We start from the raw sequence: 27,920 nt of genomic DNA on the forward strand, positions 1-27,920 counted from the left end.
TGTCTGATTAGAGACAGGCCCAAGCTGCTAATGCCAGGTGTAGCTCCAAACATAGCCAAAATTTAAGGGAGTTAGGATGCAGGATTTTGGTTGCAGCCCAGCTCTGTAAACTAGCACATTGTCACTTTATCAGCGTTCGTCATATTCTACCCAAAACACCCTTAGCTTGTCAGCTCTTTGTGGCAGGGTATGGATCTTTAGAGATAGGGCCAATGTAGACTTCTTGGTGGCACAGTTGAGCCTAAGATCTTGGGTTTTTTAGCCCAACTGCCACCTTTATGGAACAATCCTATAGCATTTAATCGAGATTATGCCAACAAGGCTTCTGGAAATGAACCCCATGCTGTTGTATTAGAAACAGAAACTATTGTAAAAACCTATAGAATTTAGTAGAAAATGACTACTTTTCTATAGGAGAATCCAAAAAACCTATAGAAAATTTATTGTTTTCTGCTGCACCACCAGCAGCAGTGCAGGATGTGGGAGTGAGTGGTGACATTTGGGGGGTGGAGTATCCACACATCCCCCCCGGCAGGCAGCCTAATGTGTCTCCACTCTACCCTGCCCCTCCAATCAGGGAGCAATAGGGTGTCACATGCTCACTCTGCAGCCAATTAGAGGGCAGCACTGTAGGGGCCCTACTTCAAATTCTTCTCTGCTTTCTGTGGAGATGGTGGGGCCAGCTGGGCCATGGAGGTGCAACTTGTGGGCCCCCAGGCAATCCAACTCATAAGTGCCTGATGGGGTCCTGCAGCATCCGTTTGTGCCGGGGCACTGAGCGCAGCATGCCCCCGCCCCAAGCCCCTCCCTGACCTTGTGATCCCTGCCCCCAGGTGGTCCCCAGAGCCCCACCCCTGGCCTTGTGCCCTCCCCACCCTCTGTCCTTTGGGGCCAGTCTGTGGAGCCCTTTCCAGCTCCCCCCACACTCCCAACCAGCCTCTTTCTTTCCCCAGTCCACCTCCAGTCACCAGCTTCTGCCACATCCTGCCTCCCCCAGGCTGCTATCTGGAGTCTCCTTGGTCCCTCCCACTACCCGGAGCCTCCTTCCTGACTCTCTGCTATCCCAGCCCCCAAAGGGATATCGCACCGCTTGCTGGATCATAGTCCAACAGCTTCACCTCCTGGCTCTGAGCTCAGAAGTACTCACACACACTTGCACACTCACACCCTGCTTTGCTGCCCAGATCCCAGCTCATACCCATTCGTCTTCTACCTACCCCCAGCTCTGCTACTTGGCTCAACTGTGGGCATGGATGAATGTTTGGGGGAGGGTGAGTAGCAACACCGTGCATCCTACTTTCTGGGTAGGGGAGTTGGTGGGTGATCAGGGAGCTTGGAGGGACAATTGGGAGAGTTGGGGAGGGGAGCTGCGTGGGGGTCTGGACCTTGGCTATACCTTGACCAAGAAATTTGGACCTTGACAAAAAATAATTGAGTACCCCTGCCCTAAGCCAATGGTCCCATGCCTGATTAGCACTTTTTCTCTTTTAAGCACCAGATAAGCTAGCAAAAAGCCTCTGATGAGAAGGAAATTCACTCTAGTACTTGCTGTGTAGTTTAGGTGAGAAGCTTTGGCTTCTCTAATATTTAGTTGCTTCCACTGGAAGCTGTAAATCAAGATCAGCTTTTACGAAATGGGATTCGCCTGAGGCTGGCATAGTAAAGGTTGGTCAGTGAGTGATGGTGAGTTCTAAAGAGAGTCTGTCAACCCTTCCTTAGCCCTTCCCTGCTCTTGTCTCTCCAGCATACAACACTCTCACTCCTGTGGCATGATGTCCAAAAATGAACCGGAAAGTAGCATTCCATGAGGTTCCTTAAGGAGCAGTTCTCTAGCAATGAGACTGGCAGTCTCCCATCAGTACACCAGATGAATTACTCTGTTTTTAATCAGACTGTCCCTACCATAAATGTGCTTTACAGGACACACAGAAGATCTCCTGTGAATTAAATGTGGCACATGTCATATAGATTTCCTATCAATCTTATTTCAGAGTAATGTAGGTTGGACCTGGGCATCAGACAAAGAACATGGATGAATATCCCAATTCTGAAGTTGAGAGACTGCGGGGAAAACAAGCTGTCTAGAGCTTCTGTTTTGAGAGAAATGTGGAACATGGACCATCTGGGCTGCTAGGCCTGCCATGACCACTGGATATTCTGTCTAGTTGCTAGGAGCTGTCATAATTTTAAACAGATGAATCATCACATGTGGTTCAGAAGTTTGTGTGCTGGCAATCCTTAAATCAATATTTACTTAAACTTGTCATTTAGTGACTAATTGTGCTAATTCAGTCCTCTGACCTTTCATCATCCCAGAGCAGGGTAACTACTGCCCTCAGCTGGCTCATTTGCAGAATAACAGGTTTCAGGGAAAATAATTGTTACACAAAGATAAGTTCTTTCATCAAGTTTGTTTTGTATTGAAGTCTCCAATTTTTTACCATGTGGTGTTTATTTTATTTTAGCAAGTATGTCCCATTATCTGAGATTCATTTGACTCTCTCCAGTTAGTGGCAAAATTTCACAAAGTTTGGCTGTTTCTCCTGTTGAGCCCATCCCTAACTCATCCATCTCCATTCCTCTCTCGCAACCCAACCCAGCCCCATCCTCCTGCTTGCTCTCACTTTCTCCTTCTGATCATGTTCTGCCAGGCACTAAGCACACTCACTCTCTACACACTAATGGAAATCGCTCACCGGAATACCACTGGTTTAGGAATACAGGGCTAGATTCACAAAAGGACGTAGACTACCAACTGTCCCTTTAAGCACATAAATCCCAGAATCAGGCACCACTGGGATTCACAGAACCCCCCCACCCTGCTTTTTCCAAACCCTTTAAGTACTAAACTCACTTGGCACCTAGATTTTTTGCAGTAAAATTCCCTGTGGGCTTATGTTTCTGCTTCTGCGCATGTGCACTGCTGGACACCTAAGCCCCATAATGATGGATGAAATAGGAGAAGATAGGTGTTCCTCCATCTAACTCACCTGCAAGGCCTGATCTAGTAAGTCAGCTCAGAGGCTGCCTACCAGATTGGGCCCCAATAGGCATTCTTCCACAAAACAGCTGGGGAGACAAGGACCTCCCTTAAGACTTTTAGTCCAGTGGACTGGTGGGAGTCCTCCCTCTGCCTGATGGACAGAAGGGATTTGCTATCTCTGAGGTGCATGTCCTAACCACTGGGCTATAGGTCATTTGGGGAAGGGGCAGAAATGGGGCTCAGTCTCAGTCTCCCCTGTTGAAACTGTACCATCGTGGAGAAGGAATTGTTGGGCTGCAGAGAAAACGTGCACAAGCACAAGAACAATTCTAGAGCCTGGTGGTTAGAGCACTCCCCTGGGAGATGCGGGATCCAGTCCCCCGGTTCCAATGACTGTTTAAATTAGCTTCATTAGGAGGGACTGATGGAAGCCCACACCAGAAAATCCTATTGCCTAGTGGTCAGGACACCCACCCAAGAGGGAGCAAAGCCCTGTTCAAATCCTTTCTTCTCCATCTGGTAAAGGGAGGACTTGAACCAGGCATCTCCCACTTTCCACATGAGTGCTCTAACCGCTGGACTGGACTCTAACCTTCACCCCTGGCTTCTTGCAAAAATGGTGCAGGTGTGTAACACCAAGTGAGGGTTTGCAGCTGAGAATCCCAAGCAGCCTGGACTTAGGCATTGAACTCCTTGAGCGGGGTGGAGTTTAGAATACACCCCTCACCTTGCCATCTCCCATTGGCTAGTTTAGGTGGCACCTGCTCAGCATGCTGGCTTTTGTGAATCCCATTCTGAGGTGCCTCCCCATTCATTGTATGGGGAGCCTAGGAGCCTAGCTCACGCGTTGTGAATCCCAGTGGGTTTCTAGGCCCATAAAGTTAGGCATGGCAATGCTCAGCATCATCAGGCCTTGGTACCCTTGTGAATCTAGCTCATAGGAATGACCAAACTTGATCAAAGTGACAGCCATCTACCCTCCTTGTAGTCTCTAATGGTGGCCAACACCAAATGCAACAGCAAAAAATCTTGTAATGGACAATTATGGAATAACCTGCCCCCGGGGAATGTCTCTTTATAGCCCAGGCACTTAAAAGTTGGTTTATGTTGGGCAGGATGAAGGCTTATATCTCTTATACAGTTTTATCCCAGCTAGACCCGCTAAACCCGTGCTCCTTATGCCTTTTACATGGGACATTTGCAGACTGGAATGTAGCAGGTGCACCTTGCATTTTTCAGGATGCTGTCCTGAACAAGCTGAGCATGTGAGCTAACAAATTTTATAAAGCTTCAGCAAGATTTGCCATGGCGCAATACACAGAGAATCAGTTATTAATAAGGAAGTAACTTCATCTCTTGGGTAACTGGCAGGAAAATGTCATTCAAATAAATGCCTTGAAATTGTTATTCTTTTTTTATTATTTCAGTTTTAAAAGACCTGAACAATCCAACCAACTATTTTTTTAATATTTGTTTGAAAAGGAAGGGGTTATTCTTAATCTGGGAGTTGGTGACTCCCGTACTGTTTTCTTGGTTAGTGGTTCCGAGGCACCAGTAAGCAAGGTACATAGTGGCTCATTTTTCTGGAATGCCCACAGAATCTGTAACCATGTAACAAAGCTTTGGATCTGGACAAAGGTGTGAGTGCTCCTGTGACTGGAGTCCCAGTGCAGACTGGGTTATATTTTAAGACGATCTGAAAAGCTTCAGGGAAGGGAAAAGCTTCTGCCCAGTAGAGCAGAAACACAGTCTTGTTAGCTGCCCAGTGTAAAGTAGCATTACTCAGAGGTCCCCTCACATGTTGCTATTGCTGAGCTCGTTGGATCATGGATATTTTATTCAAGAGTTACAAGCTGAGATGTGCTGGATATGAAGTTTGCATAAACAGTTGCTTTAACAGGGGAATTTTGAGTAGGATTAGAGAGGTTATTTTACCTCTGTATTTGGTGCTGGTGTGAGCACTGCTGGAATCCTTTGTCCAGTTCTAATGTCCACAGTTTAAGAAGGATGTTGATAAATTGGAGAAGGTTCAGAGAACAGCCACAAGAATGATTACAGGATTAGAAAACATGCCTTATATTTATAGATTCAAAGTAGTCAATCTACTTAGTTTAACAAGAGAAGGTTAAGGGGTGACTTGATTACAGACAATGAGTACCTACATGGGGAACAAATATTTAATAATCATAGAATCATAGAATATCAGGGTTGGAAGGGACCTCAGGAGGTCATCTAGTCCAACCCCCTGCTCAAAGCAGGACCAATCCCCAACTAAATCATCCCAGCCAGGGCTTTGTCAAGCCTGACCTTAAAAACTTAGAAAGAAGGAGATTCCACCACCTCCCTAGGTAACGCATTCCAGTGTTTCACCACCCTCCTAGTGAAAAAGTTTTTCCTAATATCCAACCTAAACCTCCCCCACTGCAACTTGAGACCATTACCCCTCGTTCTGTCATCAGCTACCACTGAGAACAGTCTAGATCCATCCTCTTTGGAACCCCCTTTCAGGTAGTTGAAAGCAGCTATCAAATCACCCCTCATTCTTCTCTTCCGCAGACTAAACAATCCCAGTTTCCTCAGCCTCTCCTCATAAGTCATGTGTTCCAGTTCCCCTAATCAGTTTTGTTGCCCTTCGCTGGACTCTTTCCAATTTTTCCACATCCTTCTTGTAGTGTGGGGCCCAAAACTGGACACAGTACTCCAGAGGAGGCCTCACCAATGTCGAATAGAGGGGAACAATCACGTCCCTTGATCTGCTGGCAATGCCCCTACATATACATCCCAAAATGCCATTGGCCTTCTTGGCAACAAGGGCACACTGTTGACTCATATCCAGCTTCTCGTCCACTGTCACCCCTAGGTCCTTTTCTGCAGAACTGCTGCCGAGCCATTCGGTCCCTAGTCTGTAGCGGTGCATGGGATTCTTCCGTCCTAACTGCAGGACTCTGCACTTGTCCTTGTTGAACCTCATCAGATTTCTTTTGGCCCAATCCTCTAATTTGTCTAGGTCCCTTGGGCTCTTCAGTCTAGCAGGGAAAGGTAGAACATGATCCAACAGCTGGAAGTTGAAGCTATACAAATTCAGACTGGAAATAAGGTGTATAATTTTAACAGTTAGGTTAATTAACCACTGGAACAATTAACCAGGAGTTGTGGTGGATTCTAGATCCCTGATGATTTTTAAATCAAGATTGGCTGTTTTTCTAAAATGTAAGTTCTAGGAATTATTTTATGGAAGTTCTATGGTCCATAATATTCAGGAGGTCAGACTAGATGATCACAGTGGTCCCTTCTGGCCTTGGAGTCTATAAATCTCTGAAAGTTTGACAGAAAGCTCAAAGAGCTACTTTTCAAACAGATCTCTCGACAGAAACACACATATTTTGCACTCTAAAGTTGGATTTGTGGGTACAAACAGTGGAACAGGGGCTTAATTTTGCTCCTGTTCAAACCAATGGAAAGACTTTCATTGACATAAATGTGCTTGGTCCTGTGCCAAATGGGGTAACTGAATATTTAATCCAGTTTGTGGATGCCTGTCAAGGCTGATTCCCCACCCTGGCACTTTGAGTGCAGAAGGTGGGGGCCTGCAAGGATTCTAAAAATTGATATTGGCCACTCCAGGTTTGTATTAAACTCCCAAGGTTACAGTTTCTCTCTGATCTTGGATGGGTAGATGCTGCCACCACCCAAGTGCAAAAAACCCCTTTGGACCCAGGAGCACTTGGGAATACCTCCCAGTGTGGTACCCTCAAGCCCTTTTACCCCCTCCCCCCGTCTGGGGAAGAGCTGAGAAGAAAACAAAGGAAATCAGCTGTTGCCACCAGCTATTTAAACAACATGTGCACAAACCCTTTAGGACACAAAAAACCCAGTCCTGTTCTTAAAAAAGGTAAATTTTATTAAAAACAAAAAGCAAGAAAATACATCTGGAATTTAGGCTATTGCTAGATTTTAAAAAAGTAAATATAATAATTTAGCATCGAGAATGTTTTTTTTGAGGTCCAGCTTAATGGTTACCAGCAAAGCAAAAGCATTTGGGGGTTAGCACAGAGGACTCCACAAACCTTACAGAAATAAAAGAGAGAAATCTAATAGTGTCTTTCTAGACATTTTCTGATCTACTTACATATCTGGGGTTTCAAATTGAGTAGTTTGAGGTATGATCTGGTGATTTTCATACCTGGTTTACAGCTTTTTACAGCATAGCTTCAGCCCTGTCTCTGTTCTGTCCCCTTTCTCCGGAGAACAACAACAGACAGACAAAGGGAAAGTTTTTCCCCAATTTAAAAAGTTCTAGGCCTCCCATTGGCTCTTTTGGTCAGGTGCCCACTCCCTTCTTTTTACCTATGGACTTTTTTAAGCCTTTACAGGTAAAGCAAGTAGAGAACAGCTACTAACAGGGATTTTATAGCTAACTGGCTGGCTGGGTGTCCACAAAAGAGAGCTGCCCCCGCCCCTTCATTTATCACAATGCCACTATCCATTTGTATGCATTGTACAAAATTGGCATGTATGAGTTTAGAAGCTTAAAGTGATTGAACTCAAGTAGCACACACAGGAAGTTTCCTATCATTCATACTGCATATACACATACAAGGTAAGGCTTCTGTAGTTCATTTCAGTCTTATTGCCACAATAAGACCCGAGTTCTTGAAGCTCAATCCTGAGTTTTCCAGTTAATTTGCCTTCTTTCTTCAGGAGTAAGTAATGCAGCTTCTTCCCCAGAGCTCCTATAAGTTACCATGATAATTCTGTTGGGTTCATCATTTTATACTGATTACAAGGGTCACAATCCCTATGTAACGTTTAGATCAGATCTGTGAATAAAATGTCCCAGCAATCACAAGCACTCATTATCACAAAATGAGTGGAGACCAGATAAGATAAACCAAGAGCACTTCCTGTTCTTTAAATAATAATCAAACCAAGGTAAAGTTCCCAAGAGTTTGTTCTAAAAGTCCCCAACACACTAAAATGTGAGTGCTGCTTCTGTGGATTGGTGGTAGAGGGTGAATGCAGATGGCTATTTTGGCAGCTGTGATGCAAATAGTTTTAATAGTAATATAAATGACAGCTTCCAGACTGGCAAGGTTTCAGCTAGGTTCCCTGCTCTGGCTTTTCTCTTCTGCCATTGAATGTGTCTAGTGTCTATTACAAGAGGCCTTGCATACTACTGAGCAATGGGTTCACATTTGGGCTTTCAATTCCCGTGTTCAATTGTAGGGAAAGGAGCACTTCAAAACTTGGTAATGCTGAGCCACCCAGAACGGAGGTGGGGCACCCTTTAATAGAGCCCATCCTGGTAAAACTCAGATCACGACAGATGACCCTGACCCTCTGCTCCTCAATTCCTTCCTCTAGGTAATGCACTATAATTATGCTATTGTCTCTTTTCAGCACCCTTACCCAACAGAGGATGAGAAAAGGCAGATAGCAGCACAGACAAACCTGACACTTTTGCAAGTCAATAACTGGTGAGTGAACCTTAGTGTGGGGGTTGTGGAATTTTCCTGCTTTCATAGTTATTAAACTGCTGGAGTCACCTCACTACTCTCAGTGTCCCTGCCTAGCCTGTGACTTTCACCACATGGATAGCAGGATGCTGATTCATTTGCCTTATTGGCCATTTCCCAGAAGAAAATCAGCATCAGAGCCCAAGGAAGAGGTGTTTTTCTGTGGTTGTGAGGTGTTGTATCTGAACAATAGAGTAAGGTGGAAATAGCTCCTAGGGAAAAGAGACAAGATTCAAACCTGAGCACCTTATGGACTCAGGTTGGTTCTTCTTAGTCTGAAGACAAAGGAGTGAATTTAAATCCACTGGTGCTTAAAAAGAAAGTAGACATAAAAAGAAACATCTCTATATAAATTGCTTACAAAACATTTAAAATCGTGCTCCAGGTACAGTAACTCTCCCCTTAACGTCCTCTCGCTTAACGTTGTTTCGATATTACATCCCTGCTCAGTTATGGAACATGCTCTGTTTAAAGTTGTGCAATGCTTCCATATAATGTCCTTTGGCTGCCTGCTTTGTCCACAGCTGGCAGCTCCCCTATCAGCTCCCCAACAGCCGCCCCACAGCGCCTCCCACCTACCGGCAGACCCCACGGATCAGCGCCTTTCCCCTCTTCCCCTGCCTCCTGCCCGCAGCAATCAGCTGGCTTGCAGGGTTCAGGAGGGAGGGGGGAGGAGCAAGGACTCGGCACACAGGCTCCCCCTCCCTCCCCTGCCTCCCGAAAGCCGCAAACCAGCTGATTGCCACCGGTAGGAGGCAGAGGAGGGAGGGGGAAGCTGCGCACAGAGTCCTCACTCCTCCCCCACCCTTCTGCCCCCTGAATGTCGCAAGCCAGCTAATTGCCATGGGCAGGAGGGAGCGGGGAGGAGCAAGGATGCGGCACATCTTCCCCCTCCTTCTCCTGCCTCCTACCCACGGCAATCAGCTGGCTTGCGGTGTTCAGGAGGCAGGGGAGGGAGGGGGAGCCTGCGCGCCATGCCCTCGCTCCTCCTCCCTCCCTCCTGAACACCGCAAGCCAGCTGATTGCCGCGGGCAGGAGGCAGGGGAGGGAGGGGGGAGGAGCAAGGATGTGGCGTGCTGAGTAAAGGGGGAAGAGGGGGGAAGAAGAGGCGGGTTAAGGGTGGGGGCTTGGGGGAAGGGGTGGAGTGGGTGGGCCGAGGGTTGAGCCCCCCCCCCGCCCCTAGTGCTTGCAGAGTAGGGGAAGCTGCTGCTGCCGCTGTGCAATGTGCTTCTCCTAGCCTATGATACCTTCTGCCTCCTTGCCTGCCTCATTGTCTCCAGTGCCAGTGGGCTGTGCCTGTGTGGGGTAAGGCGGGGGCACCTCCCAACTATAATACTGTACTGTACTGTATGGCAAAAAAAAAATTCCCTGGAACCTAACCCCCCCCCACCCCCACCATTTACATTCATTCTTATGGGGAAATTGGACTCGTTTAACATCATTTCACTTAAAGTCGCATTTTTCAGGAACATAACTACAACGTTAAGTGCGGAGTTACTGTAATGCAATATGATGCTGCGACTCTTCTCTGGAAATCCTATTGGATTCAACCCCGGTGTGAATGGAGTTCACCCATCTCATAAACCCACCCCATATTTGCCATTCTCTGTTCAGGCGTATCATTGCTGGATACGCAGGTATCTTACTGGTGAGGTGAGCAGGTATCTTACTGGTGAGGTGAGCAGGTATCTTACTGGTAGAATTGTGTGGCAACAGACTGGAATAACAGAGAATGCTGGAGGTCAGGACTGAGATGCATTGGCACAGCTGTAGGTGTAATCTGAGAGGCATTGACAAAGGTTTCATTTTCATTCTTATTTAATATCAATGTTTACCTGATATTTGGGTCACTCTTTTCCATTTGGCTATGTTAATCAGCTAATAGTATCACTGAGACCGTGTCTGCGAGGTGGGTGTGATTGCTCTGTTTGCACACACATGCTCGCGCTAGCTCTCCTAGTCTATGGCTACATTATGAGCCAGGGCTGTGATTCCCTGCTCACTTACACATACTGTGCTACTCTCATTGACCTAGCATGATTGTCAATATAATTATAAATAGCAGTGTAGCCATGGCGGCATCGGTAGTGGCAGAGGAGGCACCACTGAGCCGTGCACACCCCACCGGAGTCAGGTGGGTGGGTACTCAGCACAGCTAGGGGGTTGTACCAAATTACCACAAGCTGTATTGCTATGACACTGATATATTCTGAGATCAGGTTTTACCGTCCAGTTTATTCATCCACAGCAATTCCACCAGTTGTGCTGCCGTTAATCCAGCTTTACACCAGTGTAAAAGCAGGATTGGACTCATACTCTTTATAAAACTAACTTAAACAGAAGCTGGTCCAATAAAAGATACTCCCTTGCCAACCTTGTCTCTCTTAAACCTTTAGTGTCACATACCTCATTTCCACTCCTTCAGCCACATTTTCCGCTGATGTAAGTTTGTGATGTCCATGAAGTTATATCAGGGATGAATTGAGCCCTGAGTGAAACTTTTAATTCATGGAAAAGGCTTTTCAAAAGTGCCCATGTGACTTAGGAGCCTGAGGGCCAGATTTTTAAAAGTATTTAGGCATCTAATGATGCAGATAGGCACGTAGTGGAATTTTCAAAGGCAACCCACAAATCAAAAGTAATCAACGGGAGCTTTTGGTTTTCAAAACATAGAATCATAGAATCAGAATATCAGGGTTGGAAGGGACCTCAGGAGGTCATCTAGTCCAACCCCCTGCTCAAAGCAGGACCAATCCCCAACTAAATCATCCCAGCCAGGGCTTTGTCAATCCTGACCTTAAAAATATCTAAGGAAGGAGATTCCACCACCTCCCTAGGTAACGCATTCCAGTGTTTCACCACCCTCCTAGTGAAAAAGCTTTTTCTAATATCCAACCTAAACCTTCCCCACTGCAACTTGAGACCATTACCCCTCGTTCTGTCATCAGCTACCACTGAGAACAGTCTAGAGCCATCCTCTTTGGAACCCCCTTTCAGGTAGTTGAAAGCAGCTATCAAATCCCCCCTCCTTCTTCTCTTCCGTAGACTAAACATCCCCAGTTCCCTCAGCCTCTCCTCATAACTCATGTGTTCCAGTCCCCTATTCATTTTTGTTGCTCTCCGCTGGACTCTTTCCAATTTTTCCACATCCTTCTTGTAGTGTGGGGCCCAAAACTGGACACAGTACTCCAGAGGAGGCCTCACCAATGTCGAATAGAGGGGAACTATCACGTCCCTCGATCTGCTGGCAATGCCCCTACTTATACATCCCAAAATGTCATTGTCTTCTTGGCAACAAGGGCACACTGTTGACTCATATCCAGCTTCTCGTCCACTGTCACCCCTAGGTCCTTTTCTGCAGAACTGCTGCCGAGCCATTTGGTCCCTAGACTGTAGCGGTGCATTGGATTCTTCCATCCTAAGTGCAGGACACTGCACTTGTCCTTGTTAAACTTCATCAGATTTCTTTTGGCCCAATCCTCCAATTTGTCGAGGGCCCTCTGTATCCTATCCCTACCCTCCAGCGTATTTACCTCTCCTCCCAGTTTAGTGTCATCTGCAAACTTGCTGAGGGTGCAATCCACACCATCCTCCAGATCATTTATGAAGATATTGAACAAAACCGGCCCCAGGACCGACCCTTGGGGCACTCCACTGGATACCAGCTGCCAACTAGACATGGAGCCATTGATCACGACCCGTTGAGCCCGACAATCTAGCCAGCTTTCTATCCACCTTATAGTCCATTCATCCAGCCCATACTTCTTTAACTTGCTGGCAAGAATACTGTGGGAGATGGTGTCAAAAGCTTTGCTAAAGTCAAGGAACAACACATCCACCACTTTCCCCTCATCCACAGAGCCAGTTATCTCGTCATAGAAGGCAATTAGATTAGTCAGGCATGACTTGCCCTTGGTGAATCCATGCTGACTGTTCCTGATCACTTTCCTCTCCTCTAAGTGCTTCAGAATTGATTCCTTGAGGACCTGCTCCATGATTTTTCCAGGGACTGAGGTGAGGCTGACTGGCCTGTAGTTCCCAGGATCCTACTTCTTCTCTTTTTTAAAGATGGGCACTACATTAGCCTTTTTCCAGTCGGCCAGGACCTCCCCCGATCGCCATGAGTTTTCAAAGATAATGGCCAATGGCTCTGCAATCACAGCCGCCAACTCCTTTAGCACTCTCGGATGCAACACATCCAGCCCCATGGACTTGTGCTCGTCCAGCTTTTCTAAATAGTCCCGAACCACTTCTTTCTCCACAGAGGGCTGGTCACCTCCTCCCCATTCTGTGCTGTCCAGTGCAGTAGTCTGGGAGCTGACCTTGTTCGTGAAGACAGAGGCAAAAAAAGCACTGAGTACATTAGCTTTTTCCACATCCTCTGTCACGAGGTTGCCTCCCTCATTCAGTAAGGGGCCCACACTTTCCTTGACTTACTTCTCGTTGCTAACATACCTGAAGAAACCCTTCTTGTTACTCTTAACATCTCTTGCTAGCTGCAACTCCAGGTGTGATTTGACCTTCCTGATTTCACTTCTGCATGCCCGAGCAATATTTTTATACTCATCCCTGGTCATTTGTCCAATCTTCCACTTTTTGTAAGCTTCTTTTTTGTATTTACGATCAGCAAGGATCTCACTGTTAAGCCAAGCCGGTCGTCTGCCATATTTACTATTCTTTCTACACATCGGGATTGTCTGTCCCTGTAACCTCAATAAGGATTCTTTAAAATACAGCCAGCTCTCCTGGACTCCTTTCCCCCTCATGTTATTCTCCCAGGGGATCTTGCTCATCAGCTCCCTGAGGGAGTCAAAGTCTGCTTTTCTGAAGTCCAGGGTCCGTATTCTGCTGCTTTCCTTTCTTCCTTGTGTCAGGATTCTGAACTTGACCATCTCATGGTCACTGCCTGCCAGGTTCCCATCCACTTTAGCTTCCCCTACTAATTCTTCCCAGTTTGTGAGCAGCAGGTCAAGAAGAGCTCTGCCCCTGGTTGGTTCCTCCAGTACTTGCACCAGGAAATTGTCCCCTACATTTTCCAAAAACTTCCTAGATTGTCTGTGCACCGCTGTATTGCTCTCCCAGCAGATATCAGGGTGATTGAAGTCTCCCATGAGAACCAGTGCGTGCGATCTAGTAACTTCTGTGAGTTGCCGGAAGAAAGCCTCGTCCACCTCATCCCCCTGGTCCGGTGGTCTATAGTAGACTCCTACCACGACATCACCCTTGTTGCTCACACTTCTAAACTTAATCCAGAGACTCTCAGGTTTTTCTGCAGTTTCATACTTGAGCTCTGAGCAGTCATACTGCTCTCTTACATACAGTGCAACTCCCCCACTTTTTTTCTGCCCTGCCTGTCCTTCCTGAACAGCTTATATCCATCCATGACAGTGCTCCAGTCATGTGAGTTATCCCACCAAGTCTCTGTTATTCCAATCACATCATAATTCCTTGACTTTGCCAGGACTTCCAGTTCTCCCTGCTTGTTTCCCAGGCTTCATGCATTTGTATATAGGCACTTGAGATAACCCGCTGATCGCCCCTCTTTCTCAGTATGAGGCAGGAGCCCTCCCCTCTCACGCACTCCTGCTCATGCTTCCTCCTGGTATCCCACTTCCCCACTTACCTCAGGGCTTTGGTCTCCTTCCCCCGGTGAACCTAGTTTAAAGCCCTCCTCACTAGGTTAGCCAGCCTGCTTGCGAAGATGCTCTTCCCTCTCTTCGTTAGGTGGAGCCCATCTCTGCCCAGCACTCCTCCTTCATGGAACACCATCCCATGGTCAAAGAATCCAAAGCCTTCTCTCCGACACCACCTGCATAGCCATTCGTTTACTTCCACGATTCGACGGTCTCTACCCAGGCCTTTTCCGTCCACGGGGAGGATGGACGAGAACACCACTTGCGCCTCAAACTCCTTTATCCTTCTTCCCAGAGCCACGTAGTCTGCAGTGATCCGCTCAAGGTCATTCTTGGCAGTATCATTGGTGCCCACGTGCAGAAGCAGGAAGGGGTAGCGATCCGAGGGCTTGATGAGTCTACATGTACACACCTAACCCCAAGCTCCCACTGGGCCCTGCTCCGTAGAAGTGTAGAAGTGGAACCAGACAGAGTGTCTGTGCCCGAGAAGCCAGAGCCAGAAACTCTGCCTGGAGCTGCCCATACTGAGGGGAGCTTGGAGCTGAGCTCGTGGGCATTTTTGAAAATCCCTCTAGGTTCGTATCTGCATCATTAGACACCTAAATACTGATAAATATCTGGGCCTTGGGCCTAAATGTCATAGTGGCAGGCAAACTAGAAAGATATAGACAAATCAAGAGCTGTAGAATTATTTAGGACTATGGGATTGTTTATCCAGAGAGTGTTGCACTGTTTGAAGAGTATAGTGTAGAATGTATGGACTGAGGAGCAGGGTAATTACATGGAGCATTGCCTGGAGAGTACTTTACTGTTTATCATAGAATCATAGAATATCAGGGTTGGAAGGGACCTCAGGACGTATCTAGTCTAACCCCCTGCTCAAAGCAGGACCAACCCCAACTAAATCGTCCCAGCCAGGGCTTTGTCAAACCGGGCCTTAAAAACCTTTAAGGATGGAGATTCCACCACCTCCCTCGGTAACCCATTCCAGTGCTTCACCACCCTCCTAGTGAAAACGTTTTTCCTAATATCCAACCTAGACCTCCCCCACTGCAACTTGAGACCACTGCTCCTTGTTCTGTCATCTGCCACCACTGAGAACAGCCAAGCTCCATCCTCTTTGGACCCCCCAGCAGGCAGTTGAAGGCTGCTGTCATTATGTGGGGTCATCATCAGCCAGGACTATGTTTTATTATTACTTCTGTCATTTCATTCTGCTGCTGTTTCATTTGCAGCACACAATAATGCCAAACTAAACTGAGCAGTAGAATGATTAAATATGGAATGAGAACGTTTACTTATAGTAATGATTAAGTCTACCAAGGGCCTGTACTGACTGATGCCTAGTAATATCATGTAAACTCTAGCCACAGTAGCTTGTATACATTTGCAATCACCCAGTGCCCCCTGCTGGTGAAAATATACATAATGCAATAATTAGTGTTTTATTTTTCCACAGAGGATAATAGTCAGCATATTGCTAGTAGTTATAACAAAGTACTTACTTGTGAAATAGGGTAACCTTTTGAAAAGCACCTAAGGGCTTGTCTTCAAAGGCAAATAGTTCAGAATAGCGATAATGGAGTAGCAAATGCCGAAGAACTATTCTGCACTAACTCCCATTGTGGACACTTTTACTCTGCATTGCCTTTGGGTTAGCTTTCACTACTTTGGAAGTGGACTAAGCAGAAAAAGGCACTCTTGGTGTGGAATAAGAGTGTCTACATGGGGAATGAATGCAGAACAGCTATTGTGCTTTAAAATCACATCCTAGCTTACTTCACAGTAACTTCTCTATGTAGACAAGCCCTAAGCAGTTTAGGAGCCAAGTTTTCTTTTCAAAAGTGACTTGGGCACTTAGAGACAGATTTTAAAGGGGTTTAGGTGCCTGAACAATGTGAGAGGTATTGATTATGACCAGGAGACAGAGGGCTTGTCTACGTGGCTGCAGGGTGGACTATAGGGGTGTGAATTGCAGCATGCACCAAAGTGTATCTGCCTAACAGCGAATGAAAAGGTACCTAGTTCACATTAACATAGTCCTGTTTGAAAGAGGATTACGTTAACCCAAAGTAACTTTTGGTTTGCACTAGCAGTGTCTACACAGGGCAGTTAGAGTGCAACACTTTGGTGTGCTCTGCAATTCACACACCCTTAGTCCACACAATGGAGCAGAGTAGCAGCCATGTTAGTCTGTATCCACAAAAAGAAAAGGAGGACTTGTGGCCTTAGAGACTAACAAATTTATTTGAGCATAAGCTTTCATGAGCTACAGCTCACTTCATCAGATGCACTGATGCTCAAGCTTATGCTCAAATAAATTTGTTAGTCTCTAAGGTGCCACAAGTCCTCTCTTTCTTTTCACAATGGAGCAGTGGAGACATGGCCAGAGACTGCACAGGCTACCTAATCAGGTGACCTGTCTAAGGGGTCTAACTCCGAGAGGGTTTGCAGCTGAGAATCCCAGGCAGAGGGACCATCAGCCAGGTGCACCAGGGCAGCTGCTTGTGCACCTAAGACTCGCTGCTCTCCCCTCCCTTCTCCTGGGCATTTTACTCCTGGCTAATGTAGGCCACTTCCCACTCAGCTGGCCAGCGTCTGCAAATCTCTCTCTTCGGCACTTAACTATCCCCAGGCACACCATATGGAGCCTGGGTGAAACTGAGCTGCCTAACCAAGGGCTAAACCTTCCACTAGGCGGGGGCCACCTGGGGCTGAGCCATTTCTAAATCTTTTTAAAACTCTGGTCTTTAGGAACCTAAGTCTCATTGAAAATTAAAGGAACTTAGTCTTCTGAGTCACTCAGATGCTTTTGAAAATGTTACCCACGGTCAATAAGTGAAAGAAGATAATTATTCGAAAACCTTGTATAATTCTGAATCTTCAACAGTGCAAGTAACTCCCTGTTTTTCCCCATGGGAAGGTTTATCAATGCCCGACGGCGCATTCTGCAGCCCATGCTTGATGCGAGCAATCCAGATCCAGCCCCCAAAGCCAAGAAGATCAAATCTCAGCACCGTCCTACTCAGAGATTCTGGCCCAACTCTATTGCAGCTGGAGTGCTGCAGCAACAAGGAGTCAATCCTAGTACCAATCCTGACGGTAAGAATGGGGCAGGGACATGGCATGGGATTGACTCGGGAAGTCTGTAGTGCACATCTGCCTTGGTTATTGTACTTAATGTCAGTAATTAAGAATGTTTGCTTGTTAACGAGCATGCGGTACATTCACACTCTTTGCTTTCAGTTTCTATGGGGTAATGCCAGTTCTGGAGAGGAGAAGTGTGAGGTCTTCTTTCTTGAATTTTATCCAGTTTCTCTCACTGTACTTCTGCATATACTGAGGAGACTCCAGATCACCACATACCAGTTAGTCATGCCCCTCCTGGCTGCAAAACTCTACTGGAGAAACAGCGAGGTTAGAAACAGTGAGACTAGTATGATCAATAAAAATATGTCACGCCCCATCCAGCTAGTTATCTGCTTTAGCACCAGTCTCCTTACAGGTTTTGATGGACAGGGCTGTGTTCATCTGGATCCTGCGTCCAGCTCAGCAGAGTGTAACTTTCTTATTTTCTTCCCATATGAATTTATTTGGTGGTGCCTCCTCCCCTCTTGTGCCTTCCTGGCAGGGTCACTGGGGCAGCTTGGAATGGAAATTCCAACCACAGGTAACCCCCACTTACTTGTCAGCTAGTTGGAGACTCCCAAGAAATAACACAAACACATGCAAGCTATTCAACAGAGTAACTATATTAAAGAGAAAATAAATATAACAGAGTAAAAGGCTATCTCAGGGTCACCAGTGCCCATGCTGATAATACCCATGAATTTCCCCAGTCACGTGACCTAGTAGAGCAAAAGTAAAATTTAGTGTCCAGTTGGTACGCGTACTTCCCAGGGGCCCTTGATGACCTCTGACTACGATATCTTCTGTAGCAGCAATACACAACTTGGCTGGCTTGGCTCAGTACAGCCCAAAAGACTCACATGTGGGATAGGATGATAAGTCCCTCCACAGGTTTAATACGCAGCAAGTAATAAAATCCCGAAACCCTTATCCCTGGCTTAAGGACGCAGTTCAGGGAGTAGGGGTCTCCCAAACAACGTGCCTGGGTATCTAATTAAAAGATGGTGCACTCACAACTCCATGAATGGTTTCAGAGTAACAGCCGTGTTAGTCTGTATTCGTAAAAAGAAAAAAGAAAAGGAGTACTTGTGGCACCTTAGAGACTAACCAGTTTATTTGAGCATGAGCTTTCGTGAGCTACAGCTCACTTCATCGGATGCATAGCATATCGTGGAAACTGCAGAAGACAACTCCATGAATGATTCTCAGGTTCAGAGATCGACCTAGACACTTCAGCTCTGCTCAGGGGCTGATGATCACTGCTGGCAGGCGTCCTCTTCCTGCAGGAGTCAGGATCTCCCCGCTCCACAAAGGGGTGCAGGGCTCAGGTGCAGATTATAATAACTCTGCTAAAAACACAACTCCTGATCTCCTGCCCCAGCGCTCAGCCACGCTCCCAGCAGGCGGGCAGCCCTGAGCGAGCACCAGAGCAGCACTGGCCAGGTGGGGCCTGGTCTGTCTAGAAGCTGAAAGGCTCACGCCGCCCGGCTGGGGAGAGAATTTTCCCACAAAACTCTGTATGCTGAGCGCTCTCCTGAGGAGTGAAAGCACAAGCTGAGGGATGTTGCTGCCAGGCACCTGGAGGCCAGTTCTCAGGGGGACCCTGCATGCAGGCCTGGGGCTCACCAGCTCCCCCATACCAGTCCTGCCCCTTCAGTGGCTGGCTCCAGGTCCTCCAAAATGGCTTCTCCCCTCTCCCAGCGCTCCCGGGGGCGGCATCTCACATCCTGCTGGTCACCCTAGCTCTTCTTCCGGGGCTCTGACTTGTCAGTCATGTGACTCTACTCCCCACCACCCCCAGACATGGCCCCTCCTCTGAGCAGGCAGCTGGTGGCCATCCAGGCACGCTGCCGTCCTTCCCCCGAGCTCCAGGGGCCATCGCTCAAAATCGTGGCTCTCCTCGCTCTCTCGGGGCTGCTCACAGTCTCTGAATCTGCCCTTGGCCCCCCTTCCTCCCGGGGACAGCATGCGTCTTCCTTCGCTGGCAGTACACAGAGCCAGGGGCCAAGCTGAGCTCCCCGGGGGTGCTGATATATCATTAAATGTCTCCCTTTGGGAGGATGGGTTGACAGATTCTCTTAGGAAGCTGTTTATTGTAAGGCACTTGTTCAAGAAACCTTTCTAAACATTTGTAATGTTAATAAATAGAGGAAGTTTGTGAGAAAGGGATGCCAAAGCAACTCCATAAATATTCAAAGCACTCTGATTTCTTCATATTAGCTTGGCTGTGATCTGTCTCATTGTAGGCTAGGTACTTAATGGAGACTGTGCTTCTTTCATTTAGGGTGACCAGATATCCCGATTTTATACGGACAGTCCTGATATTTGGGGCTTTTTCTTATATAGGCACCTATTACCCCCCACCCCCGTCCCAATTTTTCATACTTGCTATCTGGTCACCCTGCTTTCATTGTTCAATGATCTTCTGCTGGAGGTGAATGAGAACCAAGTACCCATGCAAATTCTGCTAGATCTGTCGGCTGACTTGATATTGTTGACTCTGAGATGTAGCTGACATGGTTCCAGACAGTCAATCTTGAGTGGTTCCATTATTTTCTTGCTGAGAGGACCTATAAGGAAAGTGTTGGGAGACTGCTCCAAAGATACGGCAGACATCTCTTGTCACTCCTCCTGTTTTACCTGTATATGAGGCCATTGGTTCCTGTATTGTAGAAGATTTTAAAATTGCAAGAGATTTTGCATAGTGTAAGGTGGGTAGGTGACACCCAACTGGGGTGTCTCCTTTTCTCCCCTCAGTTATTGTTCTTGTTGCCAGTTGTTGGCTATGTGTGTGTTCTCACTGTGTCCTGTGCCAGCTCTGCCCAGGTAGCTGACACACCAGACCTGGATCGAACTGCCCAAGAAGACCACAGACTCGGTTCAGTGGAAAGGCAGTCGACCAGGTTTATTATTGATGAAGCACGGTCCTAGTATCCCATAGACTCTACAGGACCACCAACACATGTATGCCTATTACAGTGGACCAGTTCAGTGAACGGCGGGACTTTCCATTCCCCCCTCGGCCAGCCAAAGACACTCCCTCTGCAACCCTTCTTTTATACACTGATAAAAATAAGTTACATACTGCTCCTCTGACATGGCTAGTTACCACCCTTTACCTTCTACCTGTTAGCTCCATCAAAACATCTCTATCCATTACTCTGTCATTCAGAGGGGTCAGCGTGTCCTTGCATCATCTTCAGGAAGTGTGTTTACACTATAACCTTGTATCAGGGTGTTCTGGCACACTCTCTCTGGAATGTGTTTATTCACGTGTCCAGTGCCTACCACTTCTTAGCCAGGTTCTTGCCAGGTTCTGTGAACTTGAAAGCAGGCATGTTTTGTAACAGGGCCTCACTTTTGTTCATAGCCTAACTCTTGATAACTTTGCTTATATCAGCAGGACTTGATTTTAGTACAGGTCTTGGGTCTTACCAGGCCTCTTATATCTGGCCTCATGTCTCAGGCTCTTTCTACTACAGCTCTGCATGCTTCAGGGAATGTTGGGAGCCCCAGGAAGTCTCCCAACCACGCACCAACATCTCCTGCTGCTCCCTGAAGCTCCCCTGGTTAGGAGTCATCACTTTGCCAGCCAAGGAGAATGGGAAGGTCTTAGGAGCATAGTTCTTCCAGTCAGTGGAGAGGGGGATGACTGGGAGCTACCTGTTCCCTTTTATTTAACCTCTGGCTCCAGCTATATCAGTATGTCACAATGAGCCTTGTATATTTCAGTATTATTGGCCATTCTCGTAGACTGCTGTGACATTTTTAATATGGGCATTTCACAAAATTCTTTAAGTATTTCTCCAACATCACACCCATAGTCATAACCAGCAGTCTATCTTTTAAGAGGATGGTAGGGTAGGATTTTTCAAACTATTTAACATTTAAAATGTAATGATCCTCAGTTTACTAATTTGCCTAATGTTGTAGGCATTAGCTCTGAGACAACTTCCTTATTACAATTTTTTCGTAAAGTCTGCCTGACACCAGCATTAAATTGCAACAAATATTAGCTATTATTACTGTTACTATTACTATTAAAGTAGCACCAAGAATTATCAGGTTAGATTGGGCCCCACTGTGCTAGGTGCTAACAAAGATACCGTGAGAGATGCTCTCTGCTCCAAAGAGCTTGCAATCTAAATAGACAAGAGTGGGAGGGGAAAGAGAATGGAAGCAGATTGCCCAGGATTATACAAAGGGAGCCAGGAATAGCAGCCACAACTTCTGACTCCAGGTCTAGTACCCCATCCAGTAGACCTAGTTGCCTCAGCACTCTGGCTCCCCTAAGTAGTAAAACAGGTTGCTAGTTTTTAAGATGCACCAGAGGCAAATTTTAAGGTGATGGAAATAGTGGTTTAATTGGTCAGCATAAGTGAGTGTGAACATAAGATGGATGAATTCACACAGGGTAGGGCTGAGGTGCTGGGGATGTAACAGGAAAACAACCAACCGGATAGTGAAAGATAAAGTAAGCCCCAAAGTGGAAGTGTCAGAATTGAGGTTGCCGGTGCATATGTAATATAATAGTCTTTAATTACATGATCACATACTCTTTTTCCACAGGACTCTGCCTCATTCAGTACAGAGGAAGGACCATGCTCAGGGAATGAGGCAGCTATTCAGTTTTTCCTTTCATTCTCACCATTCTGTGTGTGGCTTCTGCCTTATCTAGTGCCACCATCCAAATCCTGCGCCAAATATTAAATTATTAATTTCCTGTTGGGCTTTTCTATGGCGCTCATCATTGTGATATCTGAAACTCTCAACCAGTATTGAATGTATCTTCACAACTCCATTGAAGTTATGAGTGTATTATTTGCCCCATTTTACAGATGGGAAAACTGAGATGAAGTGATTTATCAAAGACAGATTTCAGGACCACCTGACTTCCAGCCCCATGTTCATTCCTCCAGCCCACAATCTATTACTGCTAGCAGGACTGAGCAACTCCCAGTGACTTTAGTTGCAGTTGTGAGCACTCAGCACTTCTGCAAATCAGTCCCAGGTGTCTCTCTGTCGGACCCAGGTGAGTAAGGAACACACAATTAGTGGCCATCTATAGAAATGTGGATTAACATAACTTGTCCCACATCACACAGGAACTCTGAAGCAGAGCTGGAGAAAGAATTCCGATCTTCTGACAGCTACAGCCTGAATCACAAAATCATCCATTCTTCTTCCTGCAGTCCCCCCTCTCATTCTCTACATGCCTTTCAACTTTAGAGAAAGTAAGGTAGAGGTCCTATAGAACTGCCTCATTCCCTACACAACCCAGATTCAGTGTCTGAGTACCATCCATCCTATGCGCTGAATAAGGTAGAGTCCCGTGATCATGTAATTAAAGACTGTATCATAATATATATGCACAAGGAATGGAATGCAATCTTAACTCTGGTTTCAGAGTAGCAGCCGTGTTAGTCTGTATTCGCAAAAAGAAAAGGAGTACTTGTGGCACCTTAGAGACTAACCAATTTATTTGAGCATAAGCTTTCGTGAGCTACAGCTCACTTCATCGGATGCATTCAGTGGAAAATACAGTGAGGAGATTTATATACATACAGAACATGAAAAAAGGGTGTTATCATACACACTGTGAGAGTGATCACTTAAGATGAGCTACAGTGTGTGTGATAACACCCATTTTTTCATGTTCTGTGTGTATATAAATCTCCTCACTGTATTTTCCACTGAATGCATCCGATGAAGTGAGCTGTAGCTCACGAAAGCTTATGCTCAAATAAATTGGTTAGTCTCTAAGGTGCCACAAGTACTCTTTTTCTTTAATCTTAACTCTGGTATTTCCTAAGTTTCAAGTGCTTGACTTTGCAGTTTTAATTATATTATTTGGACACTTTTTCCAGTGTAATTTCTTTTGTTTTTTAAAAAGAGGAAAATAATTCTGTTGTGTGCATCTGTAAGTACCCTCATTATGCATCAGCAAGGTCTGAGCCCACATCTCCAGCACAGGCTTTCACAATTTGAGCTACATTAGCTGGTATCAGGAGAAGGTTGCTGGTCTTTGTGAACCAGCCACCAGAGGCAGATTGAAACAGTGTGAGAGTAACCCCATTTTTAGACATCAGTGCCAAGCACAAAGATATGGAAGGTTCCTTCTAAGAGGCATTGTGGCTAAGTAAATAGGATTTGAGTCTCCCTTATGAGAACTATTTTTTAAAGGGTAAATGGGATGACCCAGGTAATTGCAGGTCCCCAATGTTCCAAGACTTATAGAAAATCAATATTAAAATTACATGGCACACAGTAAATTGATTCAAAGCTGGCTAACTGATAAGTCTCAAAATGTAATTGTAAACAGGCAATCATGATCAAGCAAGAGTGTTTCCAGTGGGGTTCCAAGGGAATTGTCAATGACCTGGAAGAAACAATAAAATCATCACTGATAAAGTTTGTAGATGGCACAAAAATTGGGGGGTGTAAATAATAAAGAGGGCAGTTCACTGATACAGAGTGATCTGGATCACTTGCACAAATATGATATTGTGATATTGCACAAATATGCATTTTAATACAGCTAAATGTAAATATATATACATCTCATAACAAAGAATATAGGCCATACTTACAGAATGGGGAACTCTATCCCGGGAAGCAATGACTCTGAAAAAGATTTGGAGGTGAACATGAGCTCCCCGTGTGATACTGTGGCCAAAAGGGCTAATTTGATCCTGGGATGCATAAACGGGAATCTCGAGCAATAGAGAATTTATTTTATCTCTGTATTTGGCACTGGTGCGAATGCTGCTGGAATATTGTGTCCAGTTTTGGTGTCCACAGTTCAAGAAGGCTGTTGATAAATTGGAGTGGGTTCAGAGAAGAGCCACAAGAATGATTAAAGGATCAAGGTGCTCAATCTATTTAGCTTAACAAAGAGAAGGTTAAGGGATGACTTGATTACAGTCTGTAAGTACCTAAACGGGGGACACATATTTAATAATGGGTGCTTCCGTCTAGCAGGAAAAGGTACAACATGATCCAATGACTGGAATTTGAAGCTAAACAAATTTAGCCTGGAAATAAGGTGTAAATTTTTTAACAGTGAGAGTAATGAACCATTGGAGCAATTTAAGAAGCATTGTGGCATCACTGACTATTTTAAAATCCAGATTGGATGTTTTTCTAAAAGCTCTGCCCTAGGAATTATTGTGAGGTAGGTTTTTGGCCTCTGCTATGCAAGGGATCAGACTAGATGCTTCCAAAGATCCCTTCTGGCTTGGGAATCTAGGAATAAAACAACAGCTTTAGCTAAAGAACCATTTGTAATATTGTTCGAAGACCGCAAACCAACCTTTAATTCTATTATTAAAGACTTAGGGGATTTTTTGCTATATGGGATCAGCCTAAGGTCAACTTGCTCATCACACTTGAAACACCAGCTGTTGGAAGTTAGGTAGGAAATATGGTCTAGAGAAAAGGGCCCTGGATGGGGATTGAGGGGACCTCTCTATGGAACTTAGATAGCCCAACTGAGCACCTCTCAATATTTAATGTGTTTATCCTCACAACAGCCCTGTGAGAGATATTTTTATTCCCATTTTTACTGATGGGGAGCTGAGTCACAGAGAAATTAAGGGCTGGATTCACAAGGGGACTTAGGCGTTGCATCATCTTATTCCTAGGTACCCTGCCACCCAATCAAATTCACAACCCCAAGTTAAGCACTTAGGCTTCCTATCCAATGCCTGGGGAGAGTTAGGTTCTTGGGACACCCCGGACTGAAAGTCACCTTGTTACCCCTTCCTCAGTGAGAGAGAGCCTTGCCATGTGCATGCATGCCAACTCCCTTGCACCACAAGCCTTCAACCACTCAGGCACTCTCCTCTGGGCTGTGCCAGTTCTCTTTTGCCTTGCACGTTAACAGTCCCTGAGTCCCCTGATATTCAGTCCCTGTCACTGGCTACTCACAGAAATCCCAGATCCTCTCCCCCGAAAGGAGCAGTTTACCAGTTTTACTGTAAACCACTGCTCCGGTAAACCACATAGAACTTGTAATGAACCAAAAGAAGGGTTATTTAAGGAAGAACAGAGATTCTACTAGAAACAAAAGAGAGTGAGGGAAACAAATAGCCTTTAAGGCCAGAGTTCAGGGAATCCTCATTGCCAGATGGAGCACTGGACAGGGGAGACTTTAATCTTAGGGACAGGCAAACACCAGGCAAGAATAACTTGCTATCACTGTTCTTTGTGGGCAAAACAAAATCATAAATGAAAACCTGTGTCTAATAAAGTAGGTTTTCCTCCCAAAGTTCAGACTGTTGTACCCAAGAATGAGGATCCAAACTCTATGAAAACACCACCACTTCACAAGAGGTTTCCTCAGTGAGTAGATACAGAGTGCTTCTCCTTCTCCTGTGCTATACTGAAAACAGCCTTTTGTGTCTGTTCCCAGAAACCCTGTCTTGTTGTGAAGTTCCTTTCTTACCCTCACATGGTTTCAATTGTTTGCAATTGCCTCTGATGTTTTTCCACTGAAAGTTTTAGCATTGCAAAATGCAAATGGGCCATCACTAAGACACATTAACCACTGGTGACTAATTTCTACTCCTAGTCCGTAAACCATCATTTCAATATAAATTAATTTTTTCTTAAAATTCACCCGACATACATTTTGCAATGATTATGAATCTTGAAATGCTACGAGTTCTCTGTAGACACTGTTCATGTTGCTCTTGATGGATAAATATCCTGTAAAATGTGTTTGGTGTGGTGAGTTTGTCAGGTCTGAGGTGAGTGTTGTTTGGAAAGAACCAGAGACCCTTTGTTAATGAGCTGTATGTCACAGGCACCAACAAAGGGGCTTTCAGAAGCCAGCAAACTGAGCAGGTCGGGAGTGAAATGAGAAAAAAGGGACAGATCCTCAAAGGTGATGAGGTGCCTAACTCCCATGGACCTGGGCCTTAGGAGCCTGACTGACAGGTTGAAGGGAGGCGCCTCCCTCTCCCTGGGCATCTCTGCCATGAACCCTCTGCTAGAGCTAGGCACCAAATCCAGTCTTTTCTTGTGAGAAATCCAAACCCAACTCCTCAGCATACCCCAATAGCCTAAGGGTTAGGGCACTCAGCTAGGGTGTGCGAGACCTCGATTCAAAGCCTTGTTCTACTTGATTAAGATCAGGAACTTGAAACTAGGTCTCCCATGCCAATTCCTGGCTCTTGGGCATTCTGAATGTCACTTTCTGCTTTTTCATAAGAAAGGGCCAACTTGACTTAGGTGCCTCACTGGAGAAGAGGGTTCCCAACTGGGAATGTGGTTGAACTAGACCATTTCTTGTTTAAAGAAAGAAGTTTGTATCCGCCAATTCTTAAACTCATGAATTAATGGAACATAAATCTGGTTCTCACTAGGTTTGTGAAATTCCCTTTGGGTCTTCATGGACTGCTGCAGAGTGCTTTCCTAATGACTGGTACATCAGCCAGGAATATTTAAAAAATAATCTTGCGATATCTTGAGAGTTGGCCAAGTCATGAAGTTGTCAGTCCTAGATTAGAGTCAGAAAGACACTGAGAATTCATATAGGGACATAAGCTGCATAAAATCATTGACTTTTCAACTGGATAAAAACCAGAAAATTTAACAAAATCACCTCTTAAAATTTCTTGTCACTATTAGACTAAAAGCTGTTTCTCAGCTGCTGTAGGCAGCACTGGCTCTAAACTTCACTTATATCACAGATATACAGATTGCATTTCCCCTGCTCTCTGAAGATGCTGCTATAAATAATTCAAGCAGATGTTGTTTTGACAGGATCCCCAGGGTGCAGCCTGGGACCATGGGACTGCTGTGCCCCCTTAACTCTCCAGTCTGGGCTGTCTCTCACAGTGCCTTGCTCGTGACAAGTAGCAAACCCCTCCAGGGGCTGTTATCACTCAGTACAACCACATGTGGAACCCCACAGCCATCTTGAATGCTGCCAGAGCCACTCATAAATCACAGAGAAAGGCACCAGACAAATCCCACCCCCCAGCTCCCAGCCTTGTACCTCAGGAATATACCATCTTGCGTTGCTCAAGATGAGCAGTGCAAATTTATTAATTGGTTCACCACTTCATCAATAGAAAGTGGATATACACCAGCCTTTGTAAATCTGAGCAGGTTTACCAAACACTCCAAGAAAATTCACTGGTAAAGATCAACAGTTAAACAAATTTATTGACTACTAAAGATAGATTTTAAGTGATTTATAAGTGATAAGCAAAAAGTCAGAGTTAGTTACCAAAATAAAACAAAATATAAGCATGCAGTCTAAACTCTCAACCCTATTAGACTGGGCAACATCTAGATTAAGCAGTTTTTCTCACCCCGCTGGATATTGCAGTTCATAGTACACAGATTTCACCCTTGAGACCTGGGCCAGTCTCCTCTGTTGGGGTCTTCAGTCTTCTGAGTGTCCTTGTTGCTTGCAGCATAGGTGGGGGAAGGAGAAAGGCCAAGCATGGGGCCCTGTGTTCTGACCCATGTGCTTGGAGAACACAAATCCAGGCTTGTGTGGTGGGCATTGCTGGGTCCTCAGGCAAGCAAGGTTGAGCAATTCCCCTGGTGTGGCCTTATACAGGTGAGTCATTGAATTGTAGTTCCCCTGCTGGACAATGGCTGGTGATGTCTGTTCAGCATCCACCCAGGTGTTCGTTACCTCCC

The 27,920-nt window shown here is 45.7% G+C and overlaps 1 protein-coding gene across 10 annotated transcripts in view; it reads left to right on the forward strand.

The window, feature by feature from the left end:
• The window catches only part of PKNOX2 (PBX/knotted 1 homeobox 2), a 726,589-nt gene that overhangs the window by 690,295 nt on the left and 8,374 nt on the right, over positions 1–27,920 (forward strand). For all 10 annotated transcript variants that reach the window (XM_074936677.1, XM_074936676.1, XM_074936667.1 and 7 more), the window contains 2 exons: positions 8,384–8,460; positions 17,056–17,234. In XM_074936677.1, the coding sequence (XP_074792778.1) occupies positions 8,384–8,460; positions 17,056–17,234 (256 nt within the window). The remainder of the gene's footprint in view (positions 1–8,383; positions 8,461–17,055; positions 17,235–27,920) is intronic.

This window comes from Natator depressus, chromosome 22 (genome assembly GCF_965152275.1).
Source record: "Natator depressus isolate rNatDep1 chromosome 22, rNatDep2.hap1, whole genome shotgun sequence".
In the NCBI taxonomy this organism is placed as follows: Eukaryota; Metazoa; Chordata; order Testudines; family Cheloniidae; genus Natator; species Natator depressus.